Here is a 17267-nt window from a genome sequence, read left to right on the forward strand (position 1 = left end):
TGGAAACCATGGTGGCAGGCATGGTGCTAGAGAAGTAGTTGAGAGCTACTTCCTGATCCACAGGCCAAGAAAGAGAGACTGACTGGGCCTGGCATGTAATTTCGAGACCTCAAAACCCACTCCCAGTCATATGCTTCCTCTACTGTATTCCTCCTAATCCTTCTAATCCCTTCAAAGAATTCTGCTCTCTGGTGACTGAACATTCAAATATCTCAGCTTATGGACACACTGAGCTTTCTGAGATCCTTGTTAATTTTTTTCTGTTCTCACACAGCACCTATGCTTGGAAAACATGACAGACACATCTGTGAGACACCCTTTGCTACTGAGGCACATGGATGGATAGTGAGCTCCCTGCACCGAACTTCAGCAGGTAGGTGTATTTCTGTTTATTGTTACATCTCACACAGTCGTGTGTGTCCAGTATGCAGTGGGTACCTAGTCCACTTAATTCAACTGATCAAATCTGATTCTTTATGAAGACACAAAAAGTACTCAGGGCCTATATGATGATGTGCTCAGATCTTTGAGGATGGGCTAGAGTCTGGCTAGAATGCAGTAGAGAAATCAATGTGTTTTTTTTTTTTTAATCTGTTCACCAGCTGTGGTTCTGGGGGTTCGGAATGGGGAATGTCTGGATGAACAGAAGTAAAAATGCCTCTCCATTGTGATTTTCTACTTAGCTCGGCAACTCTGGAACTAATGAACAAACACCGAGTCGGTAACAGTTTTGTTGTTTGCTGTTTTGGTGGTGCTGGGAGGAAATCTAGAACCTGGCAATACTAGTCAAGTACTCTACCACTGAGCTACCTCCCCAGCTTGCAGTATCTTTAAAGTACTGGTGCCCTGTGTGTAAAATATGCACTCTCAAGCATTTGAGAAGAAAAGTGAGTGCTTTTGTTCCACCGATCAGAATCTGCCAGCAGAATGTTTGTGGAGTCAGTTGAGCAAAGGGCTCCAAGGGAAGAGCCCCATCACTCTGGAAACCCTCAAGTGCTGAGGACCCAGGGCCAGATCCTTGGGCTGTGATGTGTTTCTAGTCTTCTCTTTCCCTATAGGTCATGGCGGATCAACTTGACCTTCTCTTGGGCGTGATCTTCATGGCCAGCCCCATGCTGGGAATGTCTCCCTGTTCTTCTGATGGCCAGATAGCCTTATTTCGTTTCTGTAACCTTACCCAGATCCCCTGGGTCCTTGACACCACTGAGAGGCTCCTGCTCAGCTTCAACTATATCAGTATGGTCAATGCCACATCATTTCCATTCCTGAAGCAGCTCCTGCTGCTGGAGCTGGGAACCCAGTTTACACCCATGACCATCGGCCAGGAGGCCTTCAGAAACCTGCCCAATCTTAGGATCTTGGATCTGGGCCATAATAAGATTGAAGTCTTGAGTCCAGATGCGTTTCAGGGACTGCCCCATCTCTTCGAACTTCGACTCTTCTCCTGTGAACTCTCCGGTGCTGTCCTAAGAGATGGTTACTTCAGGAATCTGAATTCACTAGCTCGCTTAGACCTATCTGGCAACCAGATTCACAGCCTCCATCTCCATTCTTCATTTCAGGAATTGAATTCCTTAAAGGCCATAGATTTTTCTCTCAATGAAATACTCACTCTATGTGAGGATGAACTCAAGCCCCTGCAGGGCAAAACACTCTCCTTCTTTGGCCTCAAATCAACTAGCCTGTTCAGCAGAGTCTCTGTGGACTGGGAGACATGCAGAAACCCATTCAGAGACATGTGGCTGGAAACTCTAGATCTTTCTAGCAATGGCTGGACAGTGGACATCACAGGGAACTTCAGCAACATCATCTGGGGGAGCCAGGTTTCCTCTTTGATGCTTACGTACCACATAATGGGGTCTGGCTTTGGCTTCCAGAACATCAAGGACCCTGACCAGGACACATTTGCTGGCCTGGCTAGAAGTTCGATGATATTCCTGGACATCTCCCATGGTTATATCTTCTCCTTGAATTCCCGGGTGTTTGAAACGCTGAAAGATTTGAAGTTTCTGGACCTTGCCTTTAATAAGATAAACAAGATCTCAGACAACGCATTTCATGGACTTGACAATCTCCAAGTTCTCAATGTATCATATAATCTTTTGGGAGAACTTTATAATTCTAACTTCTATGGGCTACCTAGAGTGGCCTACATTGACCTTCAAAAGAACCACATTGGGATCATTCAATCCCAAACATTCAGATTCCTGGAAAAATTACAAACCTTGGATCTCCGTGATAATGCTCTTAAAACCATTAATTTCATTCCAAGCATACTGACCGTCTTCCTGGGTGGCAATAAGCTGGCCAGTTTGCCACACACTCGCTTCACAGCCAACTTCATTCAGTTATCTGAGAACAGGCTAGAAAATCTGTCTGACCTCTACTTCCTCCTGCGAATTCCCCAGCTCCAGTCTCTCATCCTGAATCAGAATCGCCTTTCTTCCTGCAAGGCAGTCGAGACCCCTTCAGAAAACCTGAGCTTAGAACAGCTTTTCCTTGCAGAAAACATGCTGCAGCTCGCCTGGGAGACTGGCCTCTGCTGGGATGTTTTTAGAGGCCTTTTCCACCTCCAAATCCTGTATCTGAATAGTAACTATCTTAATTTCCTTCCACCTGGAATATTTAACGATTTGGTTTCCCTGCGGTGGCTCAGTCTTAGTGCTAACAGGCTGACCTCTCTCTCTCCTGGCAGTTTACCTGCTAATTTAGAGATTCTTGATATATCTAGAAATCAGCTTTTCTCTCCTGATCCTGGGTTGTTTGCTTCACTTAGCTTCTTGGACATAACTCATAATGAGTTTGTCTGCCAGTGTGAACTTAGCCCTTTTATCATCTGGCTCAACCAAACCAATGTCACCCTGCTTGGCTCTCCTGCAGATGTATACTGCATGTACCCTGACTCGCTGCTAGGGACCTCCCTTTACGACATCTCCACCAAGGACTGTGATGAAGAGGAAGCCTTGCGGTCCCTAAAGTTTTCCCTTTTCATCCTGTGCACCGTCACTTTGACTCTGCTCCTCGTTACCACCCTCATAGTCATAAAGTTCCGGGGGGGTTGTTTCCTGTGTTATAAGACCATCCAGAAGTTGGTGTTCAAGGACAAGGTCCAGAGTTCGGAACCTAGTGTATACAGGTATGATGCCTATTTTTGCTTCAGTGGCAAAGACTTTGAATGGGCACAGAACGCTTTGCTCAAACACCTGGATGCTCAGTATAGTTCCCGCAACAGACTCAGGCTGTGCTTTGAAGAAAGAGACTTCATCCCGGGGGAAAACCACATCTCCAACATCCATGCAGCCGTCTGGGGCAGCAGAAAGACTGTGTGTCTAGTGAGCAGACAGTTCCTCAGGGATGGCTGGTGCCTGGAAGCCTTCAGGTATGCCCAGAGTCGGTGCCTGTCTGACCTCAAGAATGTTCTCATCGTGGTGGTGGTGGGGTCCCTGTCTCAGTATCAGCTGATGAAACACGAGACTATCAGAGGGTTTCTGCAAAAACAGCAGTACTTGAGGTGGCCCGAGGACCTCCAGGATGTTGGCTGGTTTCTCAATAAACTCTCTGGGCACATACTAAAGGAAGAAAAGGGAGAGAAGAGAAGCAATACCCTTCCGTTGCAAGCCATAACAACCATTTCCTAGTGGAAGGAACCCTTTACAAGCACCACAAAGAACTCTCCACATTGTATGCACAAAACTATTTGGGGATCCTTCCCTTGGGTTGTTTTCTGACTATGAGAGCATCATCAATCTCTTGATTTCCATGTCAACAGGTGTTTTGTGTCACTGACTTCCAAATGGAAAATATCAGGTCCTGAAAACTGCAGTTGCTTCTGAAGGTGCCCACTCACCATCAATTTCCTTTCAGGCTCGATGATACCATTTCCTCCCATTCCAATGCGTCCTGGGTGCAATTGCAGCCTCCTCCTAGATGGTGAGGACACCTTGGGAGCAGTTATAAGTGGCTTCACGCTCTCCGTGCTGTTCAGTTCAAGAACAGGCTGCTGGATAATCCTGAGTTCTTGACCCTGCAGAGCATGGACAGAGGAGACGGGGCCTTGTCTGGAAACAAGAAACGAGGCCAGTGCTGAGGACTACCCTAGTGAGAAGAAGTTAGATGGCAGCGGTCCCATCGCTGTGGCCACAGTGCACTTCCTTCCCGTTGTGACCCTGCAGGTCCAGCGTTTGTGGGTCATGGCCATCTTCTGCACTGGACCTCTCACCTGATGCTCACACCCTTTCACGACTGAGCACCAGCCTGATCTTTGCATTCCCTACACTATACAACAGCTGTTGTGACTGCTACACAAGTGTGAGAAGGATGTGGACGTCACACACGGATTTCTTACTGATTCTGTGCTTTCTTAACCGTGTAACTCGAGCATTCTATCCTATGGCTGGGCCTCGGTGTTCTCTCCTGTAGGCCTAACAATATCTACCTCATCAATATGCGGCAAATGCTCACTGGCCAAGGATGTCATGGCTTCTCTGATAGTTTTCTTAATTGCCCTAGTGACCAGAGGAGAAGACTCATATTCAAAGGCCCCTGGAGGCTGCAGTGATTTTTTTGAGTTTGTATTTTTTTAATCCTAAACAGGGATTTTTATGTGCTCTGCCTTCTAATCATCTTTGTGCGTTTATTAATGTAGCAGTTTTTCTGCCGAAGCATTAAGAAACTTTGGACCAAAGAGCTTGTGTCTCAAGTACCCTTGCTGGTCATTCAAACTCCTTCACACCCAGTGTCCTGAGAGGCCAGTGGCAGCATGAATGCACGGGGGACTCGGCACCTAAAGTGTCACTCTTGGAGCCTCACGGTGGCAGACACATACACCTCAGACTCTTGGCACTTCTTAGTCATGTGTCTGAGCATACCCTGCAGTCGGCATTATACTTATCATTATACAAACAACATCCATCCCACTCCACTTCTTCTTTCTGGAATGTTCTTCCATATCTTCCCATCCATTCTACACATTCTTTGAAATCCAGTCCATAAAGACCCCGTGAATCCTTCCAACCCAAAGTCCTCCACCCTTTCTTTTCTGGACACTCTCGGTATGACATCTGTTCTTTCTAGCCTAGGACTTACCCCTTGCTGCCCCTCTGGACTCCAAACTCCATGAGGAAAGTTTGCCCCATGCTCCCAGCCCCACCCTCACTGGTCACAGCATCGCATATGGCTTAGGGACCACGTGGGAGTCTTCCACCTGCTCCTCCTGCCCAGGCTTCTTTCTCCACTAACTCCCACCAGGCTCGTTTCCTTACAGTAACATGACTGCTTCTTCGTGGTGGCCTCGGATTTCTGCCACTGAAATGTATGCCAATGATGTGTTTGGTGTGTGTGAGGATACCCCAACTGGGAGCCCTGTTGGCTAGCCCTTTTTTGTTTACCTGTGTGTCCTGGGCCAAGGGTGGGACCTAGTCCACAGTAAGTTCTTAATAAATACCGAAGTGTCTGATGACGCCCACTTTCTTATGTGTCCATAGTTGTCTTCTGCTCTGAGATCTCCAGGGAGGAGGAGGGCAGGGCTGTGACAGTGACATCACAGAGAAACTGAAGGCGGGTGAAGGTCGAAGATGCTGCAGGCTCCGGGAGGCAGTGGGCTTCATCTTGTGGTGTGGAGACATCTAGAACAGCCAGGAGTGGTGCTGGGATTGAGGAACGGGTGTGTGGAGGCAGGAACACAGCCCTGGGTTACTCACAGAGAATCCGTTCTTTTGATCCCTGTTCTAAGGGGTACAGCAAAACCAGACCCCAGCCTTCCAGACAGTTATAGCCACAGCTCCTAAAGACGGGGGAAGATGATGCTGGGCTGGTTCGGTCTCACCACACTGCTGTCCGTCAGCCTTGGCTGCAGGGACACACTACAGGGACAGCCATGACACTCAGCAGGTCTCGGCAGAGCCTCTCCCTGGAACGAGGCAGCCCTGCACAGCTCAAGAGGAGGAGATGAGGAAAAGTGTAGACACACGCAGCTCCGTAACTCTGCCTTCTTCTGAATTACTCAGAAAAGTGTGGCTTTTCTCTCTTTCTTTCTACCTCTCTCCTAAGCATGCTTTCCCTGACACTTTGGTCTTCCTTTTTTTTTTTTCCTAGACCTCCCTCTATGCCATATGGTCTGTCTGCCTGACTTCCGTGCCGGCTTCACTCACGTGGCATGGCTTTCCCCCTTTTCTTCTCCAGTCTGCTCCTCCCAGCATCTGCTGAGATTCACACCCTGCCTGCCCTGGGGTTTTTATTTGTTTGTTTGGTTTGTTTTGAAGTTAAGCTCTAACAAAATTGTTTTCAAGCTTTAAAAAAAAAAAAAAAAGAAGACTCTACTTCTCAGCAAGAAAATTGAAGGGCATTTGTTCTCTTGGGTCACTAGAGAAATATAAATCAAAACCACATTGGTGTGGCTCTACCCACCCACCAACATGATGAAAATCAAGATGCCTGGCAGTACCAAATTGTGAAAAAGACATGGAACAATGGAAACGCCTTGGTTGATGGTGAATATGTAAATTAGCATCTTTTCAGAAAGCTAGTTGTCATTTCTTGATAGAGTTGAATCCATACATGTCTCCCCGACACTAGAAACATGTACATAGCTCACCAGATGCTTTATCAGCATTATTTACAATAGCCAATATAGGAAGCAACTTTCTTGTCCATTAACCATAAAAGAACAGACTGTGGCCATTAAGAAACATGGACACTTCAATGATTGCAGCAATTCATAACCACAGGCACCAATCTCACAGAAATGCTGGCAGTGGAGCATAATGATTATGTATGAAAAGACAGCACCCAACTAATAGTGTTGACAGCAGTCACCTTTGAGGCATATGGAAGAGACTTCTGAGATACTGGGTAGGCTCCATGTCTTGACCTGGGCAGCGATGACCAAGTGTGTATAGTTTGTGGCAATGTAGTTTCTGTGCACCCCTGAATCTGTTCACTTTTGTCCAAGGTTGTATTCTGCAGTTTAAAGTCAAAGAAGCTTAGGAAACAGGGACATTTTTTTATCATGTCTGTAGAATAGATGGGGCAAATGCCTCATCCCCCAAACACTTTAGTTTTGTTGGGAAGGTCATTGAGTATCAATGTGTTTCCCTGAACTGCCCTCCCCAAAACAGTGATTTCTCTGGGGATTTGGGGAGATCATTAGGGTACAAGAGGACACACGTTTTCTTTATGCATCTTTGCTATTAATTTATTTTTTTCTTTCTATATTTAGTGTGTGTGTGTATGTGTGTGTGTATAGCTAGAGTTTTCCTGCCTGGCCCACAATCAGGACAAATCTCTGTCACCCACCAGTCCCACAGCCGCTCAGACCCAACCAAGAGACTTATATTGCTTACAAACTGTATGGCCGTGGCAGGCTTCTTGCTAACTGTTCTTCTATCTTAAATTAATCCATTTCTATAAATCTATACCTTGCTATGTGGTGGCTCGTGGCTTACCGGCATCTTCACATGCTGCTTGTCATGGCGGCAGCTGGCAGTGTCTGTCTGACTCAGCCTTCCACTTCCCAGAATTCTTTTCCTCCTTGTCCCGCCTATACTTCCTCCTGCCTGGCTACTGGCCAATCAGTGTTTTATTTATTAACCAATCAGAGCAACACATTTGACATACAGACCATCCCACAGCATGTGTGTGTGTGTGTGTGTGTGTGTGTGTGTGTGTGTGTGTGTGTGTGTCACAGCATATGTGATCAGAGACAGAAGACAACTTGTGGGAATTCATGTTCTTCTTCCACCATGTGGGCTACAGGGATTGAACTCAGGTCGTCAGGTGTGGTGGCAAACCTGCTTACCCAGTGAGCCAGCATTGCACCATCTCACTGGAGCCTTTGATACTACTTAATGTTGAACAATGTGTGTATGTGTGCGTGCACGTGCATGTGCGTGTGTGTTAATAAGTCTTTAAATAGGCAAAATATATATGCCCTCACTTAAAATCACGAGGATAAAGTCTGTCTGTGTAAAAGACAGAGAGTATAACAATCATCACTCAGAATTTATTTTATCTACTTACTTTTTTCTTTCAAGGCAGAGCCTTACCTTGTCGCCCAGGTTAGGACTGCAAGCATATGCCACCACACTAGCTCATAATTTTTAAGTTAAACAGGCAAGGTAGAACAATTATTTCAACTGATGACTGTATATGAACAAATCATGTAGAGCTGGCAAGATGGCTCAGCCGATGAAGGGGCCTGCTCTGCAAGCCTGGCGGTGTAAGTTTGATCCCTGGAAACATACACAAAGGCGGAGCCAACTGACTCCACAACTGTCCTCTGACCTCTACACATGTGCTGCGGCACAAATGCACACCGACACACATATACACCATGTGAGTTCACACTACACAGCAATAGTAAATATTTTTTTAAGATTTTATATATGTAATATTTTGCTGTTTTCCTTGTGAGTAAAGGAATTTTAATCTGTTTTACTTAGCAGTTAAGTATTTTATTTCTCATCAGCCACAATAGCCCTCATTTAGATGGAGTCTTAAAGAAATTCAGCATTTTTATTTTACAGAAAATTCCATGGAAAGAACTCGCTCAGGCTGCTGTGGTCCTCTCTGGCGGCAGCATGGCCCGGGCAATTCAGACAGGGTGGCTTTATTTCTGAAACATGGGCATCTGACCCAAATGGCTGGAGATCCTGTTTCTTTTCCCAATTAAGGCTGCAGGGCTCCATTTTCCCATCTCCTCCCCAGGAAGGCTGCCTCACAGAGATGTGATAAAACCAATGACATCATGTCTCATTGAGGCTCAGCCTCACTTCAGGAAGCAGGTGCTTTGGTGGAGAGGAGCCTGGGTCTTTTTCTCTGCTGTGATGATGTAGGTTCGCTGCTCAAGAAGTCCTTAGGGCCCAACACTCAAGGCTGTCTACGTGGTTTTTCCAGTGACCTGGGCTGTTAATGTCCCCACTCCTGGTACTTTCCCAGCTGCAGGTGTGGTATATGGCAGCATCTTCCAAGTCTGTAAGTCATGCCAAGCCTGGAGGAATTTACACAAGTAATTTACCACTGGTATGGCCCCTGCAAAGATAAGGAAAGCGTTTGGAAGGGGGAACTAGAAAGCCCACTTGTTCTTGGAAATAAGACATCTAGCCAAGTGGTTATGCCGAGGTGCAGGAGTGGGTAGGGGGTCTTGACTGGCAAAGGCATCCCTCTGGCCTTGCTCAAGCTGCAGTTCTGAAACAAGCCTTGAGGTCCTCACAGGCCATCCCCTAGAGACATTCACAGAAAATGTCAGGGATTTGGAACTGGAAGACCCCAGGTGTAATTCTACCTGGGTCTCCTGTCACCCTTGGCGCTTCACAGATTGGGTTGTGGTCATTGTTTTTAACCTAAGTGAATGAGACGGCTCAGCTGGGAAAAGCACTTGTCCCCAAGCCTAATGACCAGAGTTCCATCCCCAGGACCCACATGATGGAAGGAGAGAAACAGTTGCCACAAGTTGTCCTCCGACATCTATGTGCATACTGTAGCACATGGGTGGGTGCACATATACACACGTACACACACACATACACACACACACACACACACGAACACACACAATAAATATACATCGACACATGCTGCAGAGAGGCACAACTATGGTGTGTAAGTTGGCCATGTGGGTCTCTCTGGGCTACTGGGTCTGCCTCCAGCTTTCCTGGTCTGGACACTCATGCTTAGTCCCTGAGGTGAAGTCACCCCTTTAAAGATCTAGGAGATACCCCTGGAAATCTGAGAAGGAAGTCAGTCACTAAGCTGTTTTTAAAAATAGAATAAAACAGACAAATCCTGAATGGACCCCTTAATGCCTGCAGCAATGAACCTCAGTCAAGATATGGAATAGTTCCCCACTCCCCACATTCTCTTTCCTTTTCTGCACGCTCCACCCTTACCTCAATTCAACATTGTTGTGGTTTCTGTGAACGTAGAAGGAATTTCCCTGTTCTGAAACTTCACGTAAAAGGAACCATAGCCCAATTTTTGCATCTGTTTTCTTTTGCTAAACCTAATTTGAGATGCTTCTTGTTATAACCTGGTGGTTTTTAGTTTTCATTTTCCTATGGGGGTTGTTTCTAGGTTTGAGCTGTGAGAAATAAGACTACAATATACATTACTTTGCAGATCTTTTTGTAGCTCTGTCTTCACCTCTCCTGGGTAAGTAACTAGAAGTGAAATCGTTGAGTTGTGAGACTGATGTACATTTTCTTGAAAGAAATTGCCAGTGTTTCCAAGATTGTTGTAACCGTTTGCACTGGTGCCTCCTGTGTGTGTGTGTGGGGGGGGGGCATTCAGGCTGCCCCATGGCCTTGCCAACATTTGCTATGGTTAGTCATCCAGTGGGAATGTAGCCTCGGCATGTATGGTCTTCATGTGTACTCCCCAAGTGGCTGATACACTGAAAAGCTCCGGTGCTTAGGAAGCATGTCTGTGTCACTGGAGATGAAGAATTGTTCAAGTTGTTCCCATTTTAATTGGTGCCCTGTGACTTTGCCTAGGGAGACATAAAGAAATGTCTACTCACTCACCTCAGATACAAAGAGTGATAGATCTTGAGCCCGCCCCCTGAAGATACTAGGCACTCCAGGTTGGCCAAATCCCACAGCCTAAAGAAATCAAGCCAACCACCCCACTGCAGTGCTCTCTGAGACAGAGATTAAGAAGTCCTGTGTAGCGCCCAGCCCATAATCTACAGGCCTACCCAATACCGGGCGGCCCCTCCATGTTCTTTGTTATGTAGGCTATCCCAGAAATCATGTGGTGGGGAACTTCCCAACACCCCGATATAAAAGTCAGATATTTTCCTTTACTCTAGGGATTTCTCTGAAAGCTTTTCTCTGGGTCCCCCTCTGTCATGTTGTCCATGGTAGCTCACTTGCGTTCTCTCTCTCCCTTCCTCCCTCCCCCTCTCTAAGCCATCTCTCTTACGAAAGCCCCTCTCCAGTTTTAAAGCCCTTCAAGGCCCCATGGTGTTGTCTCTAATAGGAAGGACTGTCCCACCTCAAAGTTTGATCGCAGCTCCTGTGTGAAGATCTCTCTCCTAATAAAGCTCATTCCTGAAGGTAATTTTGTGTCGGCTCCTTTCCCGACCCAACCCAGCTGCTGTCTTTTCTAACGAAGAGAGCACCAACAGACCAAAGGAAGGATCTACCCGAGTCTAAATGGGTGAGCCAATCAGTTGATCCAGCTTACTTAAAGAGCATGGATGACTCAAAGACAGCCCCCAGCTCCAGGAAGTGTCTAGAGCATACCATACCAACATACCAACATGCTGAGTACCTCTCAGCAGGTTATAAGCAAGTTTTCCACCTCCAGTCAGCCCTCATATAACCAGGAGAGGGCAGGGCCATGTGAGCATTTCCCCTCTCTTCAGGAAGGGATGCTTTGAGGCATCATCTCTTGTGAGAGTTCTTGCTGATGATCACGCTTGTTCTAGTTCATGATAGCAGTGGCTGTGTCCAACCCAGAAAATACAGCGGCACAACAGTTGGGTTGCCTTTCTACTTTTCATTTGTAGGCAAGGCACATTGTATATGTTCAGATGCAAGTCTTTGCTGGCTAGATGGATTACTATTATTTTCTCACAGGATATAATTTGACTTCTCATCTTACTAACAATGTCTTTAATGCACAAGAATCCTTATTTTTGAGGAAGTCCAAATGATGCACTTATGATTAGTATTTGTGACCTGCCTGGAAATGTTTGCCTGCCCCAAGGTCATGAGAATATTTCTCAGTTGCTTTCTGGGGCCTTTCTAGTGTTTAGTGTTTGTGTTTTAAATGCATGGTCCCAAGGCTGGCTCTGGGGATTGAGGTTCGTTGTGGGAAGGAGCCACTACAGCATAAGACCACACCCGGGGAAGGAAACCCTCCATGCCGAGCACCCTTCTCCTCTCTTGTTTTCCTCTTTCTGAACGGGAGGAAACTCACAGGAACTGTTTCCTGGGGCTGGCAGTGATGGAGGACCATCGTCCTCCATGTTAGCCCATGACAGCATCTTGCTGAAGCCCTCGGGCTCCCTGCTAAGGAGGAAAGGAACTAGACTCGACTGGGGTCCTTTATGCCAGGCTCTGCACTGGCCAATTCACACACACAACCTCATTAAAGTCACATGACTGGATTGGGCAGTGTGGACACAACCCATCTCATAGAGAAAGAAACTGAGATGCAGACACTTGAGCAACTTGCCTGGCTAGTGAATGGTACAAACCTGGATTTCTCCGACAGTTTGCCTGTCCTTCCTCAGCCCCCAGTGGCCCGTTTGCTTTCTGTCTCTTTGCTGGGATGTGGTTCCGACTCCTCACTGTTGGCGTGTTGTGGCTCTGTCCTAGGAAAACGCCAGCCCACCCCAGATCTCAGAGGTCTAAAGACACTAGCCTTTCTCTCCTTCTCACCATCTATGGAAAAGAACCAAGCCACTCTGTGACCTCCAGCTAGTCAACGTCTTAATTAAGAGAATGTGGGATCTTACAACTGACCTGTTCTGAGACATGGGGAGCAGGGCCAGGGAAACTACACCCACTGGAGGCTTTGACCCAAGATTCCCATGAAGCTTGCCAAAATAGCAGGTGCCCCTGGGTTTTGCATGGACAGTTGGAATCCTACTTATGTATTCTAGTTACTGTCCCATACAGAAGCCAAAGAGATACTTCCAACAATGAATCCAGTCACCTTGACCTCTAGCTTAAAAATGGACAGTCTCACGTAGCCCAGGCTAGCTAAGGTTGACCTTGAAACTTCTGATCCTTCTGCCTCCATCTCCCGAATGCTGGAATTGCAAGCATGTGCCACCATAACTGTTGTGTGCAGGGCTGAGGCTTAGGCAGCGGAGCTACATTTCCAATCTCGGACCTCACTGTTTTGGTTTTTTTTGTTTTTGTTTTTGTTTGTTTGTTTGTTTGTTTTAGGAGAAAATCCAATCCACCCCTTTGGCTTCCAAGGCCATTCCTGAGTGTGTGAAGCATCCAGCAGGGTGCGCTGTAGAGACAATCTGGAGCGGGAGCCATTAATCTTCGCGCGGTTTCCCCATTCCCCGGGACCCCTCACCACCGCCCTTGCTATGAAGGCTGTGTGGGGACTGACTCATTAGAGCCATGTGTCCGAGGGATCCAGAGCCTGCTGGAGGGATAGCCTGCTGAAGGGATGCCCCGCTGGAGCATCTGCAAAGAGCCCGCTCTTCGCTGTTCTGTTTCATCTCTGCCTGCAGTGGTCAACACAGCGCTGTCTGGCACCTGTGAGCTATGTTTGGGAAGGGAAGGAGGGAGAGCTGGGCTGCCCAGAGGCCTGGAGCTGTGGCGGGAAGGAGGGCGGAGGTCAGAGTAACCACCATAATCATCGGTTCTGAGCTAATCCTTTGGACTCAGTCTTAAGAACAAAGAGACGTCATTGAAGGGTGGTAAGCTGGGGAGACACTACCCGATTAGTATTTTGAGGACATAATCCTCTGTAGTTAAGGATAAGCTTTGATGGTACTACACAGGATAGACGGTTTTACTTCATAGAATTCCGTTGCTCCTTAGGAACTTGGGCAGCTAGAGATGAGGACAGAGAAAACGATGCCCTAGCAAGTGGGAGCCCGTGCTCTAACCTGGCCTGGGGTTGGGGAACCCTGGCTGAGCACAGGGATGGGATAAAAGGGGCTCTGGGCTTGCAGAGTGAAGCCAGAAACTATAGAGGGGCCCGAAGTTAAAAAGGGGCCACAGCAGGTGGAGCATGTAGGAGGCCATCCATATGAAGGATGTAGAGTCTACCCTGGATTCTGTTTCCTGTCTGTGACACTGGCATCCTGTGAGAACTGAGCTCATGGGGCTAGTAAGGGTCAGTGGGAGGGTTCACAGGGTCGCCACTGTAGCGCCTGCACACAGGAGGCACGTGTGCTGCTAACTGCAGCTGCTATTGACAAATCAAAGGCTACCTCAGAGTCAGCAAAGGCAGGCAGGTGGAGCTAGGCGCGGGAGGTGGAGCTGGGGGAGCCCCGACTTCCTGTGAGGAGCACTGAACCCCTTACCTGAAGGCGTGGAGGAGCCACTGAGGAGTTAAGCCATTTTGACCAAAGTGAGGAGACTGAAAGCTAAGCGAAAGGAGAAGGATGAGCCTCAGGAAGCTGGAGCTGGGGACTGAGCACAGAGTGGACTGTGGGTAAAGTATCAACTTGGCATCAGAGGCCTTGACCCAAGAGGAGCTGTGGCCTTCTGCCCCTAAGGAATGAGACTCCTGCTTAGAGAAAGCTTGAGGAGTCCCCATGATCAAGGGAGAGGCAGGAGAAGAGTGGAGGCTTACAGAAAAAGGAGCCTGGGGAGCGGGGGGAGGACAGTCCTGGGAGCACTGTTGGTTAAGGAGAACAGAAGAGAAGCTGAAGGACGACGGAGATGTGGGTAGACCACGACAGACCAGTCACACAGAACCCAGGAGACACATTCTAAAACTAAGACACTGGAGCTGGGGTCATAGGTGGATGGATGGAGGGAGGGAAGGTGAGTGGGTAGATGATCATTGCCAAGTATAGCATGAACATCCCATAGGGAAGGCCTGGGAAATGTCCTATTGGCCTTGGCTATAGGGAGGTCACTGGTGAACTCAGAACAATGAGAAAACTGTGTGCAGTGTGAGCAGTGAGAAGCAGGTGAGAGATGGAGCCAGTGAGAGGACCAGGCAGATGCCATAACAGGCTGCTCAGTCTTCTCTCAGAGATCAGGCCTCAATTTCAGTTTCCTGAGACTGGAGCAAGCAGTTTCTGGGAGGGCCATGAACAGACATAGTCCTTGCAGTAGCTCCCTTTCAGCACGTACTCTGGCCGCTCAGGGTTCAGCCAGTTGTTTACTGTCTGGGACCCCTCACCAACTTAGAGCTAAGTGTATGGGTCAATGTGAACATGTGAGGCCAGCCAGCCTCCATGGCAGCTCAAGGACAAAGCCTGGCACTTGTCCAGGCCTGCCCAAAAATGGATAACTATAACCCCCGACTAACCCCAACCAATTAAAAGTTACTAACATGATTGCCACTCCCATAAACCAATCCTGAGTCTGTTCCTATGTAGTCTGTAGACCCCAAGCCCTCTTGCTTTAAAAACCCTGCCCCATCGCTACTCAGGGTCTCTCCTGCTCTGTTGCTGCGTCAGACGGACGGAGAGTCCCGAGTTAACTCATAGTAAAAATACTCCTTGCTTTGGCATCGGAATTGGTCTATTGGTGGTCTTTGGGGGACTCTGGGTACAACAGCTAGGACAGATTGTCTCCCCACAAGCAGGCAGCTCTGCCTGTGGACCAAATGATAGGGAGTTTATAAGGGAGATATGGGTGAAGAGGTGATTTTTGTTGAGATAAAAAGGTCCTAAGATGTTGAAGTAGGGTGGAGAGGGCTGAGGACTCGGGAGACAGAGGCAGTCCTGGGTTGGGGGTGGATAAGAAAATGGTTGCGGGTGGAAGGAGCCCCCATCCTAACCCAGTCAGAGCTGATGGGAGAAAGGAATGTGGGAGAGAGGTGAGGCCCACCCTTGGACCTCACACAAATGCTCAGGCCCCTGTTCATAGGCAAGGTCATGAGGATTTTTTTTTTTTTTTAATTTGGAAGAAATAAAAGCAAAGACAAACATCATAGTGCTTCCAGCCTTCAGAAAGCTGGCTACCACCTCACTGCAGTGAGACACATTTAAGGTGCTCGTACTGGAGTTCCAGCCCATGTTTCTTTCTGCACATGACAGTGTGTCTATGCCTGAGCTAACTCAGTATTTTACGTATTCTATTATTTTTTTTATGATGCAGGGGATTGAATGCAGGGTTCGTTCATGGCAGGCAAGCACTCTACCATAGGGCTGCATCCCCAGCCTGTCCTTTTAAAAAACCTTTTGAGCTAGGGTCTCACTAAGCTGCCCAGGTAGGCCTTGAACTTGCAATCCTCCTGCCTCAGCTTCCCGAGTAGGTGGGATTACAGACCAGCAACACCAGGCCTGATTTTCATTCATTTTAAATAAACTTTCTCCATCAGATGTGTGTGTGTGTGTGTGTGTGTGTGTGTGTGTGTAAGAGAGAGAGAGAGAGAGGTATAAAAGTCCATCTTGTTTACAGTTTCAGTTGAGAAAATTAAATCCTCCAGGTCTGTAATGGAAAGAAATGGTCACTTCTTGTAAGAACATGGTGTGGTGGAGGGGAACAGCCCGTGGATCACACATTGATGTGTTTATCAGGCAGGGATATAATTGACATTACAGCGGACACTCTGGAATTCCGTTCTCCCTCAGCTCCCTCCTCATTAATTGCACTTGACTTCTTTGGAAAGAAAAGTTTCCTTGAAGTGTTCCATCATCTGAGTCAGACTTGGAGCGAATCTTTTGGGGGGAAAAAAAAAAAACGGAGCTAAAATTGCTTCAACAGTTTCTGACTGATGAGATGTTGGAAAACACACATGCACACTCCCCCCTCTCCACTTTTTTTAAAGAGAAGGAAGAAGAAACACCATCTATTTTTACACCTAAGTTAAGGCCCCATCCATAGAACTATAAAACCCGAACCTGGCAAGACTGGAGCTGACATCTTTGAAGAGGTAAGCCCAGCTGGCTGGAAAGAAAAAGGCCACAGCCATCACAGAAGTTGAAAACCCCGCATCCTGAGCCTACAGAGGGAAACTTCTCCTGCCCTGAATTTCAGCAAAACTCATTAGAGAGACCAGGCTAGCAGCTTCAAGGGTGTCGCCGGGTGCTGGTTCTGTTCATTAAAAACAACCCCAAAGAAAAAGAAGAAATGGAAGCAGGAAGCGAGACAACTCTTCAGCAATCGCAGCCTGATGGGAAAAGAACACACACCCACACCTGCACTTTAAAGACCCAGGCTCCTGCGGGAGCCTTCCTGGGCTCTGGAGACAATAACAGATAATGTTTCTGGACCAAATGACATTTGAAATCTGCATTTGAAGGCATGAGGAGGCCAGTGGATTAAATTCCCAAGTGTACCCACAAGTCCTAACTCCACAGCTCCTGACCTCCTTTGTTGTTGTTGTTGTTTAAAACAGGGTTTCTCTGTGTGGTTGTCCTGAAACTCGCTCTGTAGACCAGGCTGGCCTTGAACTCACAGAGATCTGCCTGCCTCGGCTTCCTAGCGCTGGGATTAAAGGTGAGCACCACCACCATCAGGTCCACATCTCTCCCTTTTAGAACACCTCAGAATACATCCAAGGACAGACTCTGATGCCAAACCCATGACAAAAAGAGACGGATTTCACCTGGTTTATCCGACTCCTTAATTCAGACAAGAGATGTCTCACGTAAGCCAGTAAACTCACTTATG

The 17267-nt window shown here is 47.5% G+C and overlaps 1 protein-coding gene across 8 annotated transcripts in view; it reads left to right on the plus strand.

Moving 5' to 3' along the window:
* Tlr5 (toll like receptor 5) overlaps positions 1 to 17267 on the plus strand; it is a 40536-nt gene that overhangs the window by 16150 nt on the left and 7119 nt on the right. For 6 of the 8 annotated variants that reach the window (XR_008218041.1, XR_008218042.1, XR_008218040.1 and 3 more), the window contains exons 2-3: positions 275 to 373; positions 12897 to 13222. Coding sequence is in view for 2 of the 8 variants with exons in the window: in XM_052737871.1 (XP_052593831.1) it covers positions 1062 to 3638 (2577 nt within the window). In the remaining 6 variants the exon portion in view is untranslated. Of the gene's footprint in view, positions 1 to 274; positions 374 to 1058; positions 5453 to 12896; positions 13223 to 17267 lie in introns of those variants that run through there. The other 2 variants (XM_052737871.1, XM_052737870.1) reach the window with 1 other exon arrangement.

Source organism: Peromyscus californicus, unplaced genomic scaffold, assembly GCF_007827085.1.
Source record: "Peromyscus californicus insignis strain IS unplaced genomic scaffold, ASM782708v3 Scaffold_14__1_contigs__length_90479793_seg_2, whole genome shotgun sequence".
Taxonomy (NCBI): Eukaryota; Metazoa; Chordata; class Mammalia; order Rodentia; family Cricetidae; genus Peromyscus; species Peromyscus californicus.